The sequence below is a fragment of the Papio anubis genome, chromosome 5 (assembly GCF_008728515.1).
Source record: "Papio anubis isolate 15944 chromosome 5, Panubis1.0, whole genome shotgun sequence".
NCBI classification, from domain to species: domain Eukaryota; kingdom Metazoa; phylum Chordata; class Mammalia; order Primates; family Cercopithecidae; genus Papio; species Papio anubis.
In genome coordinates, this window is record NC_044980.1 from 44441355 (window position 1) to 44463307 (window position 21953).

Consider the following 21953-nt stretch of genomic DNA (forward strand, 5'->3'; position numbering starts at 1 on the left):
ATACTATCCTCTCAGTCAGTAGCCAGACTATAGAGCTATTGCCTTTTCTTCTACTGAAAAATATCATTATTACTATTTTTCCATATACTTTACTCCTTCAAAGATAAGTAAAGTGACAGATCTATAATCAAGTAGACATCACAGGTTTGAAAAATGAGCTAACCAAATACTGCTTACTTTGTTATTTAGTTATTGAAACTACCATATAGAATATTTCTCAAATAAACTTTCAATGATAAGTGACTAAATCACAACAAATTAATGTGTCAGGTACTATTCTAGGCACTTTCTATGGTCTGAATGTGACTCCCAAAATTCATGTGTTAGAAGCTTAATCCAAAATACAACAATGTTGGGAGGTGGGGCCTAATAAAGGTGTTTAGGTCATGATTGCTTTGCTCTCATAAATGGATTAAAGAAGGCTTTCGGAAGTGTGTTCCTGTCTTTCCACCTTCTGCCATGTGAGGGATAGGTTTTTCTTCTCTGGAGGACATAGCAGCATGGTGTCATCTTAGATATAGAAATTGAACCTGCTGGCACCTTCATCTTGGACTCTCCAGGCTCCAGAGCAGTGAGAAATAAATTTCTGTTTTTATAAATTACTCAGTCCATAGTATTCTATTATAGCAGCACAAAATAAACCAAGACACCACTGGAAATAAAGGACAGACGAGAACAGACATTACATTCTTATGTGGGGAACACAGAAAAATATAAATAACAAATAAGAGTGTATGTCTCTCTCTCTCTCTCTCTCTCTCTCTCTGTGTGTGTGTGTGTGTATGTGTGTGTGTGTGTGTGTATCTGTGTGTGTGTTGCTAAATGCTTTTATTATTAACATATAAACCAGTGGAGTAATATAAAAGATAAGGTGGTCAGGAAAGCTCTCTGTGATTTAGTGATATACAAGCAAAATTAATGAAGGTGAGATCTAAGTAAATATAATAAATATCAGGTCAAATATCAATGAAAGCATAGAAAAGGTAGAAAGAAACAGGAAGGAAGGAAGGAAAGAAGGAAGGAAGGAAGGAGAAAAATAGGGAAGAAGACAGAAAAGGAAGAAAAGAAGACAATGCATCATAACTTTCAATGTAAACCGCCTTTTTTTTTCCAAATAGAAAGCCTGTGCTACAATCATTAGGAGAAAAAATTGTAATCTTCGGTGTCCGTGTCATTTCTACAAAAATAAGCCAAGAAATCAATAGTAGAACAGTTTGAAAAAAGAGAGTATTTGATTTATACCTAAGGGAAAAGTGTAAAAATCTCATAAAATTAAAGTACCATAAAATGTCACATATCAAAGAGGGCTATTCACAGTTAAACAATGTTTTATTAAGTAAAAATGTAATTAAAATGTAATGCAGGAAGAAAATATGGGAACTTACACAAAAAGAACAAATATTTGTGAACACATACGTGAGTGTGTATAAATATATATAGAGAGATTTATAGATATATCTACTAAAATATTCACAGTTCTTTTAATTCTTTTGTGAGTGTTGAGTGTTGCGCTATATAGATCAAAACATATCTTCTTAAAATTACATAGGAATATACCTAGCTATTTAAATCAAATTTATATTTTGTAGATTTTTAAATATTTACATATCTTTCAGAGGTAAGTTTAAAGCCTGCCTTTTCCACGAAGTTTTCCTTATTTTCCCTAGCAAAAAGTAAGTATCTGAAACTTCACTTCACTTCATACATATTTAATCTATATCTATGCTGATGTACCTACCTTTGCATGTTTTACAATCCCTAAAAGTGTGTGTCTTGAACATAATGAATGCTTTAAAATGTTGACGAAATAAGGAGTTATTCTAAGCCACAGGCATTTTTGAAAGAATGCTGTGCCATGGTCATATTTTGTGATTGTACCTTTGAAATAAGCTATGCCTCAGTATACACAGAATAAAATATATAAAAGTAGATGTTGTAACATATACGTACTCAGGAACATAGTCAATAGGTAAAATTTAGTTGTAACCACCCCCCACAAACATAACATCTGATTTGATATTCATAGAAGCAAAATCAAGTTGTCTGTAAATATTTATAGAGGAGAAATCAGATCATTGTAACATAATTACTTAAAAGGTTTTGGCACAACGTTGAAAAGTCAGAGTGTAAAACAATACAAATTACTTACAACCATTTCATTTAAAGACACCCAGCAATCTGGTGGGAAGTCCTGCAGTAGTGGTACTAAGAACTGAAGACAACCATCCCAGTGACACAGGAGCAGCATCATGCCGATGAGATTAAAAATTCTCACCACTGCACTGGCAAGATCATACGTCATGTGGAATATCTGTTGACCAAAATATAAAATCAATTCTTATAATCAATTTTTTAGAAAAATCAAGCATACTACTGATAGTAGGAATTGATGTTGTGTAGTGTAAGTATTGATTTAATAAAAATATGGGAATAACTTGCAGAAATAGAAACAGATTACATTTTTTTATTTTTACAATAAGGTTGACACTCCACTTTATGAATATTAAAGCCAACTATGTTTCATGAACAACAGAGATAGCATGAATATATAAATGTATGTATTAAAGAACATCGATGTTGCCAGAAGTTTTTCTTTATTGTTCTTTTGCATATTTTAGCAAAGCTACTTTAAAATAAGGTAGCAAAATTTACAAATGATGGGTAACTTCTACTGTGCTTCTCATCCCTTGTTATATTAATAGATTTGTTGAAAGACAAAGAAAATACGCAAGGGCTGAAAATCATATGCCAAAGGAGTTCAGCTGCAAAATATGAAGTAATACTTATAATAAGTTATGGTTGAAGTATGGCTATGTGAGTGGAGATATTTCTTTAATTGTGGATACTGAACATAAATAGAAGCCTTTGAGATAAAGGCTACCTGGATTTGGTTTAAAAACAATCGTGTAACACTTTTAAAAATCGTAACTGTTTCCATAAACTTTTTGTATTTTTATGGTACACGCTTTACTTTTCAGTCACACTGATTGTATTTTCATGAAATTCAATATGGTAGGTTAGATTATTTCAGAAAACCCAAACATCGTGACAAATCAACATAATCCATCAAAATTTTATAAATGGAAACAAATATGCATCTTTACATCTGTAACTATTCATTTTCTTCTAGAATTTACAAGAAATAGATTCAGAATGTGAGTCTTTTCTTTAGCAGTTTATTTTACTCTCTGACTGCTAAAATAGTTTCTACTTATATTTTACCTAGTCTAGAATAGCAAAACCCACTTGGGAGCAGACCTACATTGTAGAATTAAGTTTTGTTATAATTGTTAAAGAATTACTGCATTAATAAATACAATTAAATATAAGAAAGTACATATACACACAATAACTTCAGATATTTAGAATCACTTTTTGTATGAATCACCAAAAGAATGGTGTGTTTTTGAAGTAACAAGGCAAACTTGTATTGAAAAATTATCCAAAAAATGTAAAGAAAACAAAAAACTACGTTTGGTTTTAGAAATGATATATCTGTAAGAAAACATCTATAATTCTTAAAATACACATACTGAACTACACAGAGTTAAAATGACAGGGCATCTGTGATTTTGCTTTTATAAAATAACCAAATCTGTCTTTAATTAAATGTTTTTCAGTTTGATATTTTCCTACGAGCATTAATTCTTTCTTTAAACAATCTTTTTGAGGTAGTAATTATAGTGAGCAAAAAGATTATTTTTCCTGGGAATATACACACTGTTCTGAATACTTTTAAAAAAGAAAGTTGGCGGTTCTAGATTTTAACAGCAACAGATCACATATTTTGATATTCAGACAGCTATACACACAACTTCTTTTGTAGCATTAAGAATTTTATTTTTCGGTAAGCTACTTTTTATTTTGGTTTTAAATTTGGAAAATCCACAGAAACATCTTTTTGATATTATTCCCTCTGATATTTCTTGGTCACTGAATACATAAATACTAACAATTTCATCAATAATTTCTTATTAAAATTATATACTAAAACATAATAAAAAGAAGCTTTTACTGATAAAGTTGGAAAAAGTCATCATGGACTTAGATTTTTTTGTTGTTGTTTAGTAACAGAATTTATATTTATATCTTAATATTTCCTGAGGAAATGATTCAAGATGTCTTATGGGTAGAGACTATATTTTGCGGGGAAATAGTGTTAAGTTGCAGAATATAAAGTTCTGGAAAAACCAGGAAACATATCACCTTTCAGCCCAATGATTTGAAGCAACTAATATCTATCTGAAAATATGACAAAATCTACAAATTATAAGTATACAGGCAGCGGCCATGATTCAATTATCAGGCTTTAGAGTGGAGTATGGAATGGTCTAGAGAACTAGCATCCATTCTTAGTAGAGCTGACTGGGGTTTTTGTTTGATTTTGCATTTTCTACCTCCTTTTGGGAAATTAGATTCTTCTCATGGGCTCTTAAGAGATAATTAAGATAATATGCTAAGTTATCAAATTCCTTTAAGAACACCCTAATATCTCTAAAATGTTCTCCAGAGAAACAGGACCACTATTTTCATTGAGGAAGTTAATGGGGTTATCACATCAGTGATAACACATTAGAAACATTTTTTGTTTTGCTACTATGTATTTCCATGAACAAGATTCCATGAATAAGATAATGCCTAGATTCAAGCCTATCTGTTACCAAATAGTCATTCCCAATTCCATAATGTTAGCTAGTACTAGTTTCATACAGTAACTCTGTAATTTTTGGAGTACTCAATAAGAGCTCACATAATTAATTTTATAAACAGTCTCCCTTATGGACATTAATATTATGTGTTCAAAATCGATATCACTTTCGGAGCTATCCCAAAATTTAACTTTGGAGAAGGTACAAACAAGTTGGGTATTTTTACATTGGTTAATAGCAGAGGCAAATTTCAACTAATCAAACCCATATACCTTCATCTTTATTATCTAACTGATAAAAGAGCATATATAAAGTATATAATATTACTTGTTATGAATACGTGAATGTGTGCATTATCTCAGCCCAATCTCATTGTCTTTTGAACCCTTATAACTAAGATACTCTGGCAGGTATAATCATTATGTATGATCTGAATACTGAGATTAATGGCTCTGTTAAAACTTTACTCCAGAAAGGTCTGGAATGAGAAGTCTACTTCCTTATGGAGCTCACACATCTGTAGATAGTCAGGTTAACCAAAGAAGGAAGCATCTGATCTAACTTATGCATAGCCACAACTTATTATTAATAAGGACAGCTTGTAGGATAAATCTAAATGTGACTTCATTCACCGTACTAATCAAATGGCTAACACTATTGATTAATATTTTCAGTTTTTCTTCATCTATAGGGTGACATTCTTAAGTAATAAATTTCCATATCAATCAATTGTCTTGGTGCTACTGCATGAAAACTTGACTGTTTGCAAAATGGCACCATGAATGACACTCAGTAAACTGTTACTAAATGAATTAATGAGAGAGTTGAAAGGGTTTAATAACATAAATAACCTTTTATGGTGTTAAGAGTATAACGCTTTGCTTCTGTATCTTAAACAATGGGATTAAACAAACAAACAAAAATCTTCATTATTATTTTCCATCTTCTAAGTAATCTGACTTGAAACCTGACTTGAGGGCTCAGGGCTGGGGTAACAGAAAGAAAGGCTCTTTTCACTGACTAGCAATATACTTTCAAGTTACTTTCAAGGGGCATTTATAGGAGTCAACTGAAAAAAAATGTAATTAAAATAAGTTTTTCGGCCAGGTGCGGGGGCTCACGCCTGTAATCCTAGCACTTTGGGAGGCTGAGGCAGGCAGGTCACAAGGTCAGGAGTTCAAGACCAGCCTGGCCAATGTGGTGAACCCTTGTTTCTACCAAAAATGCAAAAATTAGCCGGGTGTGGTGGTGGGCGCCTGTAGTCCCAGCTACTCAGAAGGCTGAGGTAGGAGAATTGCTTGAACCCGGGAGGTGGAGGTTGCAGTGAGTCGAGATTGTGCCACTGCACTCCATCCTGGGTGACACAGCAAGACTTTGATGCCAAAAAAAAAAAAAAAAAAAGTTTTTAAACAACTCTTTAATCTTATTTCTACCATATCTAGACTATGAACAATATATTTGGAAGACACTGTGCTTTACATTTGTTCAGCTCAGGACATTGTGCTGTTCATGTGACCTTAATAAGAGGAAAGATCTGGTCACAAATTCTCATTGAACTTTTTTTATATTATAGTTTTAGAATTTTATCTAGTTGGAGTCCAATACTTCCAGCAAGATAACTAATTAACTTTCTAAAACTGAAAAATGCTCTACGATATTTTAAGTAAGAATCCCAAATTCTACCCTAATATTTGCAGAATTGTTCATCATAAGGGTAATTTTTTGTAATATTTTCCCAGGAGCAATGTTTATTTCATCCTGTTTTTAAAAGGTCATTCTAAACTGCAGTATACAACAGATATCCATAAATAAGCTTAATTCTTTTAAAATGCTTCCATATTATTTCTTGATGAACTGGATTCATCAGTCTTTCAATCTAATAGCTTGTATATAAAACTAGTGACCTTAATCTATGCTTAATTATTTGTTCTACTTTGTTTTCCTTAACCAAAACACTATCAAAAATAATTGAAGACTTCTTATATTGTGTATTAAACTGTCTTTAGTCTTTGACTTTACAGACTGGGATCTGGGCTAGTTTGTGTGATCTTAATATTGATTCAAGACTTCTTAATATACCTTCATAAGTATCAAAGTAAGATTAAGAAAATGGGCCAAAAATGGCTCTCTTGACACAGAACATTGTTTTTAAAAAGGTGTAAAACAAGGTTGGATTCTTCTGTTTCTCTTTATAAATTGGCACCTGCACGACTTATAGTTTTTAGATGGAGTATAAACATACCATCCTGACACAAAATAAAAAAAAAAAATAGATACTCAGATTCAGTTTTACTGCTAATATATATTCAGGGCTCAATATGTGATCGTCCTAATCAATGGTAAAATAAATACTTTAAAAGCCCTATTATACTTCTGCAATTCTTGCCCTGAAAGTCATTCAGGTCATCTTTCCATGCTTTAGGTGCAAAGTGTAGAAGGTTTTACTTCATATGAGAGAATAACACTCTTCACAGTAATCTCTTTTAACACGGACCAATGACTGCAGTCATTGGATGAATCTTATCAATCCCCGTTTTAACTAGGATTTTATTCGGACTGAGAATACTTTAACATTTAAAAGGTCAACCATCTGGACATCTCAAAACTATCAGCTTCTGTCCATAGTCTAAAAGCAATAATCCACTCTTCAGCCTCCTCCAAGTATTGTCCCATTCTCATGCTCTTGGGTGCTTTTCACTTGGATTCTTCTTTCCACTATTCCTTCCAAAACTCCTCCTACACAACCAATTAACTATCAAATACCCTCAGCCACCTCATGAAATGCTTTCTCTATTTCTCTGCTTTTCCTGAGACTTAAGACTCTTCCCACCACCTTCCCCTCACCAAAGACACAACTTTTCTGGTAGCTTTCTCAAAGTTTGTTCACTTCTTTCAAACCCCAATGTCTTAGGTTCTGATGTGAGTGCCCTCATTTCCTCACTGCCCTCTGACACCGTCACACATTATTTGTCAAGCTATATAAAAAAATTATTTTCTTAATATTCATTCTATTTGCCTACACTACTCATAATTTTGCTCATTTCTGGCATCAAACAACCTCCCAATGTCCACGTGCCACACATCTCCATTTATTAAGGGCTCTGTCCTTTTGCACTGCATTTTCTCTGAAAAAAACGTCAACTTCTGATTAATCACAACCACCACCTTCTATACTTGGGAAGATTACTGAAGAGCAAACTGTGTAGCTTGTACTTACTTTAATTTTTTTAAAGGATAGCAACCTTAGTTGAGGCCCTCAGCAATGGTCTATCCATTTCCCTATTCCTAACATCATCCCATTCTCTCTTTCCACTTCCCAAAAGCCCCTGACTATCTTGTTCAGTTTCAGCTTAAAGATTTATCTTTTCCAAAGGAGATACTCTTACAGTTGAATTCCACCAACTTTGACCCCCATACCCTCAAGCAAACATATATTTGTAATTTTCCAATTTGTTTTTTCCCAGTCTTAACAGATGTATCTTTTATTCCTAACGAGTCCTTACTAACTTTTAGATATTAATCTGATCTGTCTTTCCAGAAACCCACTCAATTCAGACCTCCTTAACCTGTGGTAAAAACCAGACCTATTCCCTAACAGTTGTGGATAGACACTTTGTAAAATGTAGAACAAATTGATTAATATAAAAATAAAATTTAAAAAGAAAACTTAAGCCGGGAGTGGTGGCTCAAGCCTATAATCCCAGCACTTTGGGAGGCCGAGGTGGGCAGATCACGAGATCAGGAGATTGAGACCATCCTGGCTAACACAGTGAAACCCTGTCTCTACTAAAAATACAAAAAAAAAAAAAAAAAAATTCTAGTAGTCCCAGCTACTCGGGAGGCTGAGGCAGGAGAAAGGCATGAACCCGGGAGGCAGAGCTTGCAGTGAGATGAGATTGCACCACTTAAGACATCCATAATGTAAACCTACTGCTTATGTGCTTGGCTATGGTGGCAATATCAAATTGACCTAATTTTACCTAACTACTTTTCTTCAGAATCATTAACTTCATCTATGCTAGATTTATCCCCAAAGATTTAAAAACAATAAAATCTCTCAATTCCTAAAAAACATTTTAATTGAAAAAGAATCTTCACTTCCTAGGTATTTTCCTAATTCTTTTTTTCCCTCTTTTTAGTCTTCTCTGTTTAGTTTCTCAAATACAACTCATGGGAACTTTGAGACACAGAGAGAGCTGACCTGCCCTACAGGGTAAAACAGATTTCTTTTCATGGCTACATGTACACATTACCAGGAGGCACAAAGCAAAATTTGATTTCCAGAAAGACAGATGTGTCATAGCTACTCTGGGCCGCTGAGTCTCAAACCAACCCATCTATGAGGAAAATGTGAAGATATTTCAGGCTGACTTTCTTTTCCCAAATGGTGTATCAAAACTTAAGAAGTTTTTTGATACACCATTTGGGAAAAGAAAGTCAGCCTGAAATATCTTTCTTCTGAGAAATATCTTTCTTCTGAGAAATCTTTTTGAATGGGCACAGATATGATAGCATTGAAACATTAGAGAAATATATGTCTCATTACATGACTGCAGTAAACAAAACAGTACTTTTCATAACAACTATATTTCTCATAGAAGTAGTTATAGAACAGAATGTATTCTTTATCAATCATGAGTTGTAAAATAAAGTATAGCCGTATATGTTATTTTAATCCACATATTCCTTTAGTAAACATATACGTTTGCATAAAATAAAAAGAAAGCAATTTTAGGCATTTTAGTTATTTTTTAAAAACCTTTCATGTTTCTTAACTGCCTTTTCAACCCTATTTTACCTTGGCTATTACTTAGAATTTCTATATGTTTCTTTCTTTTTTTTTTTTTTTTTGCTGCTATATGATATATGATATACCAGCCATTTCTATGCATACATATTTTTTGCATAGAATTTTAATTTCATCTATTTAAAACATTTATGAAAAATGTGTTTTTAATGGAAACTTGTTATTTATTTAGCTTTAACAGTCTCAGAATAATCAGAGATAATGTATTACTAAGAGAAATATGAAAAATGGGAAACTTACAATATGAATCCTTTGAACATTTTTAGTAAGAAACGATGACAGGAAATGGGTATAATGTAAACTGTAAAAGTATAAACTTTGAAAGCTGTCAAACACAATGCCTGGTGGCATCATGCTCAACAAATGTTTTTCTTCCTATAGTAGTTATTCAAATAACAATCAATTTGTATAAAGGGGTCAGTACTAATAAGTATCTAACTGAGCTGAACTATTTCTATTAATTTTAATCATTTTTTTTTTTTTCAAATTTCAAGTCAATAGCAGCTGACAACTTGGAATAGGTCAAAAAAGAAACAAAAATATTTTGATAGGTGACATTTTGGTATAGTTATATTTTAATATTATAGTCATATTTAAAATATCACCTATTTTAATATGATAGGTTATTGTTTTTAACTGAATCTACCCAAATCTTTATAATTCTTAAGTTCCTTAGGAAAAGAAGTACATCTTTTCAACTTTCATGATGACCATGTGACAGGTCAGAACATTTATTTATTGTACCATGCCCAGGAAAAATAAAAGAGCAAGCATAACCTCATATGCTTAATTTACTTTAAAAAGCAGCTTAAGTGATGGGAAAATCAAATTATGAATGAATATTGGAAATGACCCCACTAAGAAGCAATTTCAATGGATTAATACTCTAAAAAAAAAAAACTAAAATTAAACAATGTAAGATCATTGTCTATTCCTCTATTACAAATTTCAAATGTCTGCAAATGTAGACGATATTTACAAATTGTGCAACCACTGACATATTTAAATGAGGTGATAACCACATATCTTATGATGGATCTTTGAACCTCATTTCAATGACGTTTGTCTGAAGATTATTTGGTGTTTACTATATACACTTAATTTCCAGATGTAAGTCAGCACTAATATATTGATTTGATTAAATATATACTATTATTTTCTGAAGTTTTTTCCTAAAATTTATCCTGAGAATTCAAAATAAAATATCAACTTTAAATTAAAAAATGCAATGTTCTTTTTATTGTGTAAGAACTACAATTAAATATTGTAGTTATTTATATTTGTGTATTTATATGCAATTAAAAATACTAATAAATGCTAATTATAATTAGTATATAATGTATAAATATAATACTAATTATAAATGGGCGTGTGTGTGTGTGTGTGTGTTTGTGTGTGTGTGTATGTGAGTGAATGTTGAGAAAGATGGCGAAAAAGCAAACTAACAGACAAACTAGCAATATTCTATTAACTCCGCTTTGGTTCTTCCACTAAAAGAAATGAGAGTGAGCCTTACACTGGCACAAATTGCACAACGTCTTTAATATCCCTGTCTCCCCTCATCATTTTAAGTCTAAAAAGGTATGTGCCAACTCGCTTACTGCACCATTTAATAGGTAAAATCTATAGGGGAGATAACAGAAACAAAAACAGGCTTTTGAAAAAACTGTTAAGATGAAAACAATGCTTATTCATAATTTTTTAAGCATTGGTCATCAGAGTTGCATCATGCATTGGCACAACATTTTGTTATTCTGGCCAGGTAAGCCAGTCAAGTGCAGAATATTAATTTATTTGAGTGGGTTTGTGTCAGAGATGCTCTGGAAGAAACAGAGGTATTGGTTTGCTGTCTTGGCATATACCTTCCAAAAGAAATCAGTAAGTACATGATTTTGGTATTAAGCCAAAAATATTGCACTACAGTTCTTTGTGAACAAACCATGCATTCTTCTATTTGATTGAACTTAATAAAAGATAAAAACATATTAGTGCAAGCCCCCCCCAAAAGAAACTAAACCTTAAAAAATAAGGAAGCATTGGCAAATTTTCTAGCACCCCAAGAAACAATTGAGTAAGATTTGATCTATTGGAAATTGGCATGATTTTAGATTCACTAGTTGAATACCTTCCAGAAGGAAGGCATCATAATGCTCCATCAATTCAGGTAATAATAGCACATCTAGATACTTGATAGATCATCTTAAGTGACAAAAATACTTAACTATCTGAATTGTCAAAAGTTTATTGAATAAATTAATCTATGTGGAAGCATCCTTAAAAGTAATAAGCCTTATTTGTATAAGTTTGATTTTTCTTATCACTGAAACCATCTATTAAGTATTTGCTATGTGCAGAAAGTAATATTAGGCACTAGGTTCACCATTGCTTATGACATCACCTTCCACATCCTCACTAAACCACACGAACCCTTACTTTTCTAGAGATCTCTCGCTTACTTTAATCAGCACTCATTTTTCTCTAGACCTACTGGAGAGCTATCATAATTGTTGTGTTCTTTAACATTATTATGTAATTTCCTCACTCTGTCTCAGTTTATAGTTTTATTTAAGTGGGAGACTGGTTAGACGAGTAGGCACATATTTGATAATATCTTTCTGTCTTATCTATTTAATAACACCTTGTCTGGATACAGAATTCTAGAATGAAAATAATTTTCTCCCAGATTCTTAAAGACTTGACTCCATTCCTTCAAGCATTTATTGAAACTATATCTTTCCCCAAACATAGGTTTAATTTTTTTAGTGAAAAGATAAAGAGCTTTACATTAAGATAAATAAAAATGGCCCAAAATCTATACGTTTGTTCAATGGGTGGGAGGCAAGAAATGGGTGATGATTCATGGAGGTATAGGGCTGACCTTAAATTACAATTCCTTCCAATATTCTGAGCTATTGCTCAATTACATTCTCCATTATAAAACTTCTGACTCCAACTCCAAATGTCTCAAAGATTCCACTGTACAGATTGGCTCCCATTTCTTTTGCAGACTCAGTTGTAGCATATCTCCGAGTGTGATTTTATCTCCTTCTGTCAGTCTGCATTCTTCCTTCCCTTGTCTTTCAGTTCTTGAAAAGTTTTATGTATTGCTCTGTCTTAAAGAGTTCCCTGAACTTGTTCACTTTTGTGTTATAGATGTATTCCTTTACTCACTTTGTTTCTTTAATTGCTTTGGACTCAAGAGCAACAGAAAGCCCACATGTGTTGTCTTATCCCTCCTGTTGAACCATGAACGTTTATCTTACAATGTATATTTTCTTCAATCATTTGACTTGGAGTTATATAACATTGAAAGTATTTATATAACTCAAATCCATTAACTGCATGTTTGAGCTTCACATATTTGTATTCCAAGATAAATTTGAAATCACTTTCACAAGTCCCTCTCCAATTCATAAAATTATGTTGGACTGCCGTTACTGAATTTAATTCATAAATTGATTTGTGTCTATCATTATTTTTTCAAAAACTTAATTTACCTCACATTCAGTCTTGCTTTCCTTGAAAACATGGTCCACTTGGCATCCAGAATTATCATTTTACAATTCAAACCTAATCATATGATCTCCTGCTTGAACTTTCACTAGATATTCAAGAAATCTTTATGAAGCTCATATTCTTGGCCTGGCATTAAAGGCCCTTTGTGATGTAGTCTCTGTACCACCATTTTATTCTCATCTCTCACCCTTCCTAGGTATTCCAAGCTTAAGGCAAACAAAACTTGTCATAGTACCCTTTAAGATAGTTGATCAGAGTCTGCATTTGTTTACATGCTATTCTTTCCTGGTATACTACCTTCCATCCTATTCATTTTCTGACCGATGACCTTATTCGTACTCAAATGTTGCTTCCTCAGGAAAGGCTTTTTTGGCCTCTCCAGGGAGAAAATTAAGTACTTACTCCTATAGGGGCTTGTCCTTAACTCTGTAAAAGTGTTTAATGCATTGCTATAATTACATGTTTATGTGTCTGTGTTCTTACTAGATAGTAAGTCCTAGAGGTCAAGAATTGCATTCACAAAACATGCTCTTAACACATGTTTACAAATTAGAAGAAAGTAAAAAATGGAGGAAAAGGGGAAAGACAAGAGGAAGGGAGGAAGGGAAGGAGGGAGGGAGGGAAGAAGGGAGGGAAGGAAAGAAGGAAGGAAGGAAGGAAGGAAGGAAGGAGCAGGGAAGGAGAGAGGGGGGAGATCCCAGTTCAGAAACATTTGGTATGATTATATACTGTTTCCAAATACTCTTTGTGACAATAGAATAGGGCCTCTAATCTGAAAAGAATACTTATCACATATCTGTAATAAAGTAATTTTATGTACATATTTCATAATTTTAATACCCATTCATTCCAGAATATCTGTCATCTTTTGTTACATCCTTCATCACATCACAATATCCATGTAGCCTTTGTCATTATTGTGGTCTGTCCTCATTTGAGCTCTTAATTACAAAAATTTCATTCTCTGGCCACGTCTTTTTTGTGTGTCTAGCTTTTAGTTGTCATTGTCTTACTCTCTCTGAACTGTTTTTTAATTATTTAAAATGCCTAACCTTTACAGAGTTCTGCTCTCTCCTGCACTCTTTTCTGTGCTCATCATCTCTGTTTTCCATATCCATTTGGACACAAACATCCATAATTTCAACCAGTAAATTCTCAAAATGTTCAATTCTCTTCTCCTCTGTTGTACTCTCATGGTAATATTTTGTTCCAATATTAACTGACTGTCCATTTTCTAAGTTCTATACATAAGCTTTTAAACATTTCTAGAGAGAAACTTACAACTGCACAACTACCTCATGGTTTTAACATCAACTAAGTTTTCTATACCGTCTAGTGATATTGGTGTATTTCGAGATAGCATGCATATATTCTCCAGGGCAGCTAGTTAAAAAACTTTCCCAGATTTTCCAAAATCTGTCATACGAAGCCTGCTTGCCTCAATTATGATAATATATTTAACTTTCAATTTTATTGAGAAAATATTGCCATTTACAAATATCTACACTTACCCTTTCTTCTTACACTGGTGCATGATGTGTCTCTTTTTCTCTGTGATGCCTCACCTATTTTTTTTCTTTTTTTTCTTCCTATATCATCAGTGGCATTACTTCATTAATTACCTCCTGTCTTCTTCCTAGGACTCTTTGTCTGTTTTTCCTCACCAGCATTTAAGCATGTTTAAATCTTTCTGATATTAGAAAATTATGTTGACTAGGTATTCCTCTCAATCCTCTTTACTAATGTCTAATTTTCTTCTCAAACACTGAAAAGTTACTTACATCTTCTTCACTTTTGTCATGCATTCAACTTTTAAACATCTTGTAACCTGGCGTTTCCTATCTGTCATCTGAAAACATCCATGATAAAATTTTCATATACTGCTGTTGCTGAATCCAATTAAAAATTTGTAAGCCACATTTGCTTGATGTCTAAGCACATTAGTTTATAATATACTCTTTGATACTGCTTTCTGTTTCTGAAATGGAAGTTTCTTTCTTGCTCTTCTGATTTACTTCCATTTTGTTTGTCATTCATATTCAGTATCCTCAAACTGCTCATTCTCGGATCTCTCTAGTCCACTCTACACTTTCTACTTGAGGGAATTCTTCCACATCCATAGCTTTCCACTATTACTTATAATCAGGGGACTCCATAACCTTGACCTTTACTGAAGAAAAATTTCTTAATTCTAAAACCCACAATCAAGTCAATCTGAAGATGTCCAAAATTATATTAATCTATCTTACACTCAACTTCCCTATTTCATCCTGTACATAGTATAATACACATTGATCCTGCAAGTAGCTTATCGTGAGTATAATGCCACACTTAATCAGTTCCCTTGACATCCACATTTAATTGGTGACTAAGTTCTATAAATCTCTCTCTGTAAAAATTTTAAAACTGTAAATTCCCTACTTTGGAGATTTATCATCTCTCACTTGAGTTTTTTTAGAACCTCCTAAATCATTTTCATCTATCTAGATTTTCCCTCACTTACCCTGCAATTAGAGATTTCTTTCTAAAACATAAGTATGATGGTGCCACCATCCTGGTTAAAAATCAACAGTATTTCAATAAATTTAAGACAAAGCGCAAGCTCTTCAGTTTAACATATAAGACCCTTCATGATGTAGTCACTGCTTTCACGGCAAGCTTCATCTACTTCTCAGTTTTTTAGCCTACATATTTACTTTCTTTTGGTCATTTCACTTGAAAAAAGTATAATTCACTTCTCCTACTATGGGTAATACAATCATTATCATCAGTAAAATATAAACTTGTGGATGGGAAGGATCATATCTTAATGTCTTGGTATCTCAAGGGCTTTTAGCACATGGTTATTTAGAATTAGAATAAAAAGGACACATTTTGAATGTTGAAAGAAAGGGAAAATGAATGAATAAAATCTATAACCTATTAACATTAATTCAATTATATTTTATTTAAAATAAACAGTATACAAAGATTGAACTCAAAGTATCACCTAGTTTAAAATAACCTGTATGTCTTTTGAAAACCGGAATGATTTTGGTGATATATTTATTTTTGCTGTCAGTTCTCATAGAATCTAATTGAAATCTGTCTCTTCATTGTTTATCAATAATGTAATAGTGAACTGAATTATAAGTATATAAAATAAACTAGTGATTAAGTAAATTTTGATTATACATAATGAGTATATGAAAGTAATGTTAATTTATGGTTATTGCCACATGTTCTACAATCATAAAATTCTTATTACCAGAGGAACTTGGTTTCTATGTTCTAATGCATGTTATGCTAGTAGAATTTTTAAAATATTGATGGATTAGAGGTATTGTTTTTATTATGATACAGACTATTTTGAGCTTTTGAGACTATTTTGAATTATTCAAAAATATTAGTCTCCATTGATATTGGATCTGACAACATAAAACCCTCTGTATTTTAAGGAGTTCCAGATCCATTATCGATTTGAGCTAACGGGCTAACTCTGTAATGGAAAACTTTGACTGTGCCAAAGTCCACTCTAAAAAATGAGATCTGAACGTATTCCTATTGAATTGGCATGATTTAAACTCAATAGAATTCAGTATTTCTGACAAGTTCTAAATGGAGGCATCCAAAAGGTTACTATCATTATTATCTGGGCTTTCACCCAGCATTGAAACTCACAAATCACTGTCATGTTTTCTGCTAAATTCAGCATTGATTCTGGCCTCCACATTATAGTTTCCTTTTCTTTTGGTATCTTTATGTAGCATGAGAGTTAAGAGAAGATAATATTTTACATTATGTTTAGCATTTATTTAGAGAGAAAAAATGCACTTTTATTTTGAGTCTAACAATGGAAAAACATTTTAATATGTCTACATCTATATTCACATTTCTGTCAACCCCTTTTTCTAAGTCTCCTCAAAAAGAATCAGCATTTCCTAAAAGACACAGATATATCCAAGAGGCCAATTTCTGAGTTGCATGTACAGAATAACACAGATGATTGAACTTTTAGCATTATATTTTAAATGAAAACATGGTGAAACCTCGTGTCTCCTAAAAGTACAAAAATTAGCTGGGCAAGGTGGCACGTTCCTGTAATCCCAGCTATTCAGGAAGCTGAGGCAGGAGAATCTCTTGAACTGGGACCTAGGAGGCAGAGGTTGAAGTGAGCAGAGATCGTGCCACGGCACTCCAGCCTGGGCTACAGGCTACAGAGCGAGACTCCATCTTAAAAAAAAAAAAAAAAAGAAGAAGATTGAGCTGAAGAAGAGAAATTAGCTTGTGAGGATTCTGGCAGTGAGATGTCCTGGTGTGTGAATGACTCCTAAAGAAATTCAGTATAGCATCTGAAAACAAGTGTGGAAAGGAAGGGGGATCAGGGCAAAGAGAATGGGCTGCGATTAAAGATAATATTGGAAGCTTGAACTATGAATGACTTTACAAGCCTTATTTAGGGAAGTAACAATATTATCTCACGGGTTTTGAATAGGGAATGAAATGGTTAAGTTTGAATTTTAGGAATACCATCCCTTTAACTACATTGAATAATTAATTGTAAAGGAGAAAATATAGCTAAGATGGAACTGACTCCAAATTGTTGTTGAAATAGTTCAAGCTTGAGATAATGATAAGTTGATGCTGTGGCAGAAGGAATAAAAAGCAATTGAAGAAACAGAGTTGACAATACTTGATGGTGAACTGGATGCAGAGGACAAAGAGAAGGAAAGAGGCACAGTGGCTCCTAGGTTTCTAATTGTGGTATTTAGGTATTTGGAAGCATTCAACACTCAATATAGGAAATACAAAGCCATTTTAAGAGGAAGAAGAACAGGATTTCAGTTTTGGACACTCTAAGTTGGTCATAGCTTAACCCATTGGAAATATCCTGTAGGCAGTTACATACACGAATATCATGTCCAAAAGTGTAGAGAAAAGTGGCAAAAGAGAAAGCAAAAGTTCTCCTCTTTATAGTTGTCTTATATTTTTAACTAATCAGTTCACATACCATTTCTTCTAATATATTATGGAAATCAATGAAAGAATCAAAAACAGATTAAGTTTTTCAAAAATCATCTGATCAAATAATCCCTTGCACACAGACTTCTAATGACTTACCATTTTCTCTGGAATTAAGTAAATCATTCTAGCCTGTGAGGAGCTCATATCGCCACACCCAACGTGCTGAAATAAGCTCTTCAACGTACTCCTATCATATGACTGAGTTATTTGCATATACTCAAATATACCTAACCATGATTTATACATTTCTACATTGTTTTCAGTGAAAGTCCACATCACCAAATTGCATTTATTATATTTATTATAAACCTGCTCATCCTTCTACATCTAGCAACCTTTTCCATGAAGCTAATTCTAATACAAAAGTTATCAGTGGTTTCTCTCCTGACACCCTATACTTCCATTCTGTAGTTTCCAGAAACTGGTTTGTATTTTTTTTAATTAAGCATTTTATATGTTTCTCCAAGCTTTAATAAGTTGACATACCTCTAGCTTTTAATACATATTTTTAAAATACCAAATTGCAAAAAGTAGATAGAGCAACATATCCACTGAAAACTCATAAGTTTGAGCGTTTGAATATCAGCTGAAAGAGATGGCATTTATATAAAAGGCTGTCAGCCTTCAAAAAAAGAAAGGGTGGGTATATCAGAGCTATTGGCTTGTTCTGAGATTGAGACACTCAAATAAGAAGGGAGGACAGAGATCATATCTTAACTTATGAACAATGAATGAAATGGAAATAAAAATATCTAGAAGGTCAAGAATAAATGTTCCGGGACAACAAATAAGTTTTTAAACTGGAGTCGGATTCTATTCAATGCCATTAACAACATGTTTTCCACTTTAGTCTCTGATCATTTTCCAGAGTCAGTAGACTGTAAGATACCTATAAAGGAAAGCAATTAAGAGAGATCATCAATATTATAAATACTGGATTAAATACATCATTTAGTAGGATCCTAATAAAAATAGAAACTGTGTGAATAGTTCTTGTAAAATAACTAGCATCTTTCAAACACTATGTCATATGGATTTTGAAAATTATAATTCTACATATTCAGAAAGCCCTAACCTAGTAGTTTCATTATTCTAATGTTAGAATCTAAGGCTTAGAGTTTAAATAATATTTGTTTCACAGCAGAGAATAGAACAGAGTCACCATTGCTATACTGCCTTATTAGGGATTAACAGTTCAGTAAAAGCTACATGAAGCCTACATTTTAAAAAAGATGAAGAGAGATTCTGTAAATAGAAAAGCAAAATACATTCTACTGTTGACTTACTAAGAGACCTACAGAAGAATAATTAAAGCCATGCACTGGCAGAAGAGAATTTGGCATCAATGGCTGGTGATACCTCTCGTGAACACCAAAAAGGATGTATATACCACGTTTTCTTCCTGTCAGGAAACAGAGATTTAAAGAACCTGGATCTCACTGATTCTTCTAATCATGGTTTCAAGCTAAATATGAATCTCATTACATATGGCTCCTTTGCATTTTTTCATGATTTGGGTGATGGAAACTAAGAAGGCAATGGATGCAGAATGAATTAAGAAGATAGGATCAAACCTAAAAAGGACTGGTAAGAAGCTTACAGTTTGGAAAGAAATGAGAACTGATTTCAGTTGTGACTGAAAGTTGTGGTTAGACTAGTGACTGGAGGACTGATGAATGGAAAGGAACATGAACTCTGACATAGCATCTGAAGCTACAATAAAAGGAAATACTCTGGTATGTTGACGGATGATCTAGAGTGAATAGTGAGATGAGGACTTTCTTGGTAGTATGTGTCTGGGACAGACTGGCTTTCCTCTCTTGCTCTATACCACATATACCTATTTCCTTTCCCTTTTGTAATCTTTTTCTTTTCCGTGATGCCAATTATGGCAGAGTCAAAGAAACATAGCTTTGAAGTCAGATTCAGGTATGAATTTACCTTTTTCTACTACCAACTGTAAATTTGACAGGTTTACTCTCAGTCTCTGTTTTCCTCATTTATAAAATGGGGATGATAAAGTATCTATTTCAGAGGATTGTATGATCTTGGTGAGGCTTGTTTTCATTTTCCTTTCAATTGCCCATCTGTTTCCTTTTGGTTTTGTTATCAGTTATCTGATAAATTTAACTGTGACTCCACTATTATAAAAAACCCAGAAAAGATTAAAACAAGAAAGAAGACAAAGGCTGGGCGTGAGTTTGAAGGATGTCAGAAATTTGCTGATCTTCTGTGTGCTTCAATGTCAGGAATTAGAAGGTAGGCAGGTTCACAAACAGTGGCAGCACCAAATTGCAGGGAAAGGGGCTTCATGCTATCAACTCACAATCTACACCTGTCCAATTCTTTCATGTGGACTACAGGCATATTCTCAATCTCATGTAAAGTGTTTCTTCCAACACTGTGTATGCCTCCCTCGCCTTTTAAGAGATTGCTACCTTTAACATCCTGGAGTTGGCATGGTTTAGAACAAAAGATAAAAGAAAGAAAAATATCAAAAAGACTTTCCACAGCAAGACATCTGGGGGGCTATCAATAAATGTAATATAGTTGAGACACCTCCAAAATGATTTCTGAGCCTCTCCCAGCCCTGTGGAACCAGAATTTCTGGAAAAAGTTTTTTTTTTTTTTTTTTTAACTTCAACTTTTATTTTAGATATAGGGGGTACATGTGCAGGTTTGTTACATCGGAATATTCATGGTGCTGAGGCTTGGAGTATGAATCCTGTCACCCAGGTAGTGAGCACAATACCTATAGGTAGTTTTCAACCCACCCTTCTTTCTCCTTCTACCCTCTAGTCCACAGGGCCTATGTTTGTACATTTATGTTCATGTGTGCTCAATATTTAGCTCCCACTTGTAAGTGAGAACATGCAGTATTTGTTTTTCCATTCCTGTGTTAATTTGCTTAAATTGTAGCCCCAGCCCCAACTATGTTGCTGCAAAATACATTATTTCATTTTTTTTAAATGACAATATAGTATTCCATGGTGTATATGTACCACATTTTCCTTATTCAGTCTAACATTGATGTGCATAAGGGTTGATTCCATGTCTTGTCTTTCCTATTGTAAATAGCACAGCAATGAACATACAAGTGCATCTGTCTTTTTGGTGTAATAATTTATTTTCTTTGGGGTATATACCCAGCGGTGGGATAGCTGAGTTGAATGGTAGCTCTGTTTTAAGGTCTTTGAGGACTCTCCAGATTGCTTTCCACAGTGGCTGGAGTAATTTACATTCCCACCAATAATGTATAAGTGTTCCCCTTTTTCCATAGCTTTGCCAGCATCTTTTGTTTTCTGACTTTTTAATAATAGCCATTCTGCTGGTGTGGTTATCTCACATCAGTATTCTGAGTGATATCTCATTGTGGTCTTGACTCGCATTTCTCTGATGATTAGTGATGCTGATTTTTTTTTCATGTTTGTTGGCTACTTATGCACCTTCTTTTGAGAAGTTCATGTAGCACGCTCATTTTTTAAATGGGGTTATTTGATTTTTGCTAGTTGATTTGTTTAAGTTCCCTATAGATTCTGGATATTACGCCTTTGTTGGATGCATAGTTTGTGAATATCTTCTCCCATTCTGTAGGTTGTCTGTTCACCTGTTGATGGCTTCTTTCACTATTCATAAGCTCTTTAGTTTAATTAGATTCCACTTGTTTATTTTTGTTTTTTTCTGCAGTTGCTTTAGGGGCTTAGCCAAAGATTATTTGCCAAGCTGATGTTGAGAAGAGTACTTCCTAGGTTTTCTTCCATGATTTTTGCAGTTTGAAGTCTTATATTTAAATCTTTAATCCATTTTGAGTTAATTTCTGTATATGGTGAAAGGTAGGAGTCCAGCTTCAATTTTCTGCATATGGCTAGCCAGTTATCCTAGCACCATATACTGAATGAGAAGTCTTTTCTCATTGCTTATTTTTGTTGGCCTTGTTGAAAATCAGATGTTTGTAGGTGTGCAACTTTATTTCCAAG

The 21953-nt window shown here is 33.3% G+C and overlaps 1 protein-coding gene across 1 annotated transcript in view; it reads right to left on the reverse strand.

Annotated features, from left to right (window-relative positions):
• Positions 1-21953, reverse strand: part of HCN1 (hyperpolarization activated cyclic nucleotide gated potassium channel 1) — a 423498-nt gene that overhangs the window by 191329 nt on the left and 210216 nt on the right. The window contains exon 3 of the mRNA XM_003899650.5: positions 2150-2311. Within this exon, the coding sequence (XP_003899699.3) occupies positions 2150-2311 (162 nt within the window). The remainder of the gene's footprint in view (positions 1-2149; positions 2312-21953) is intronic.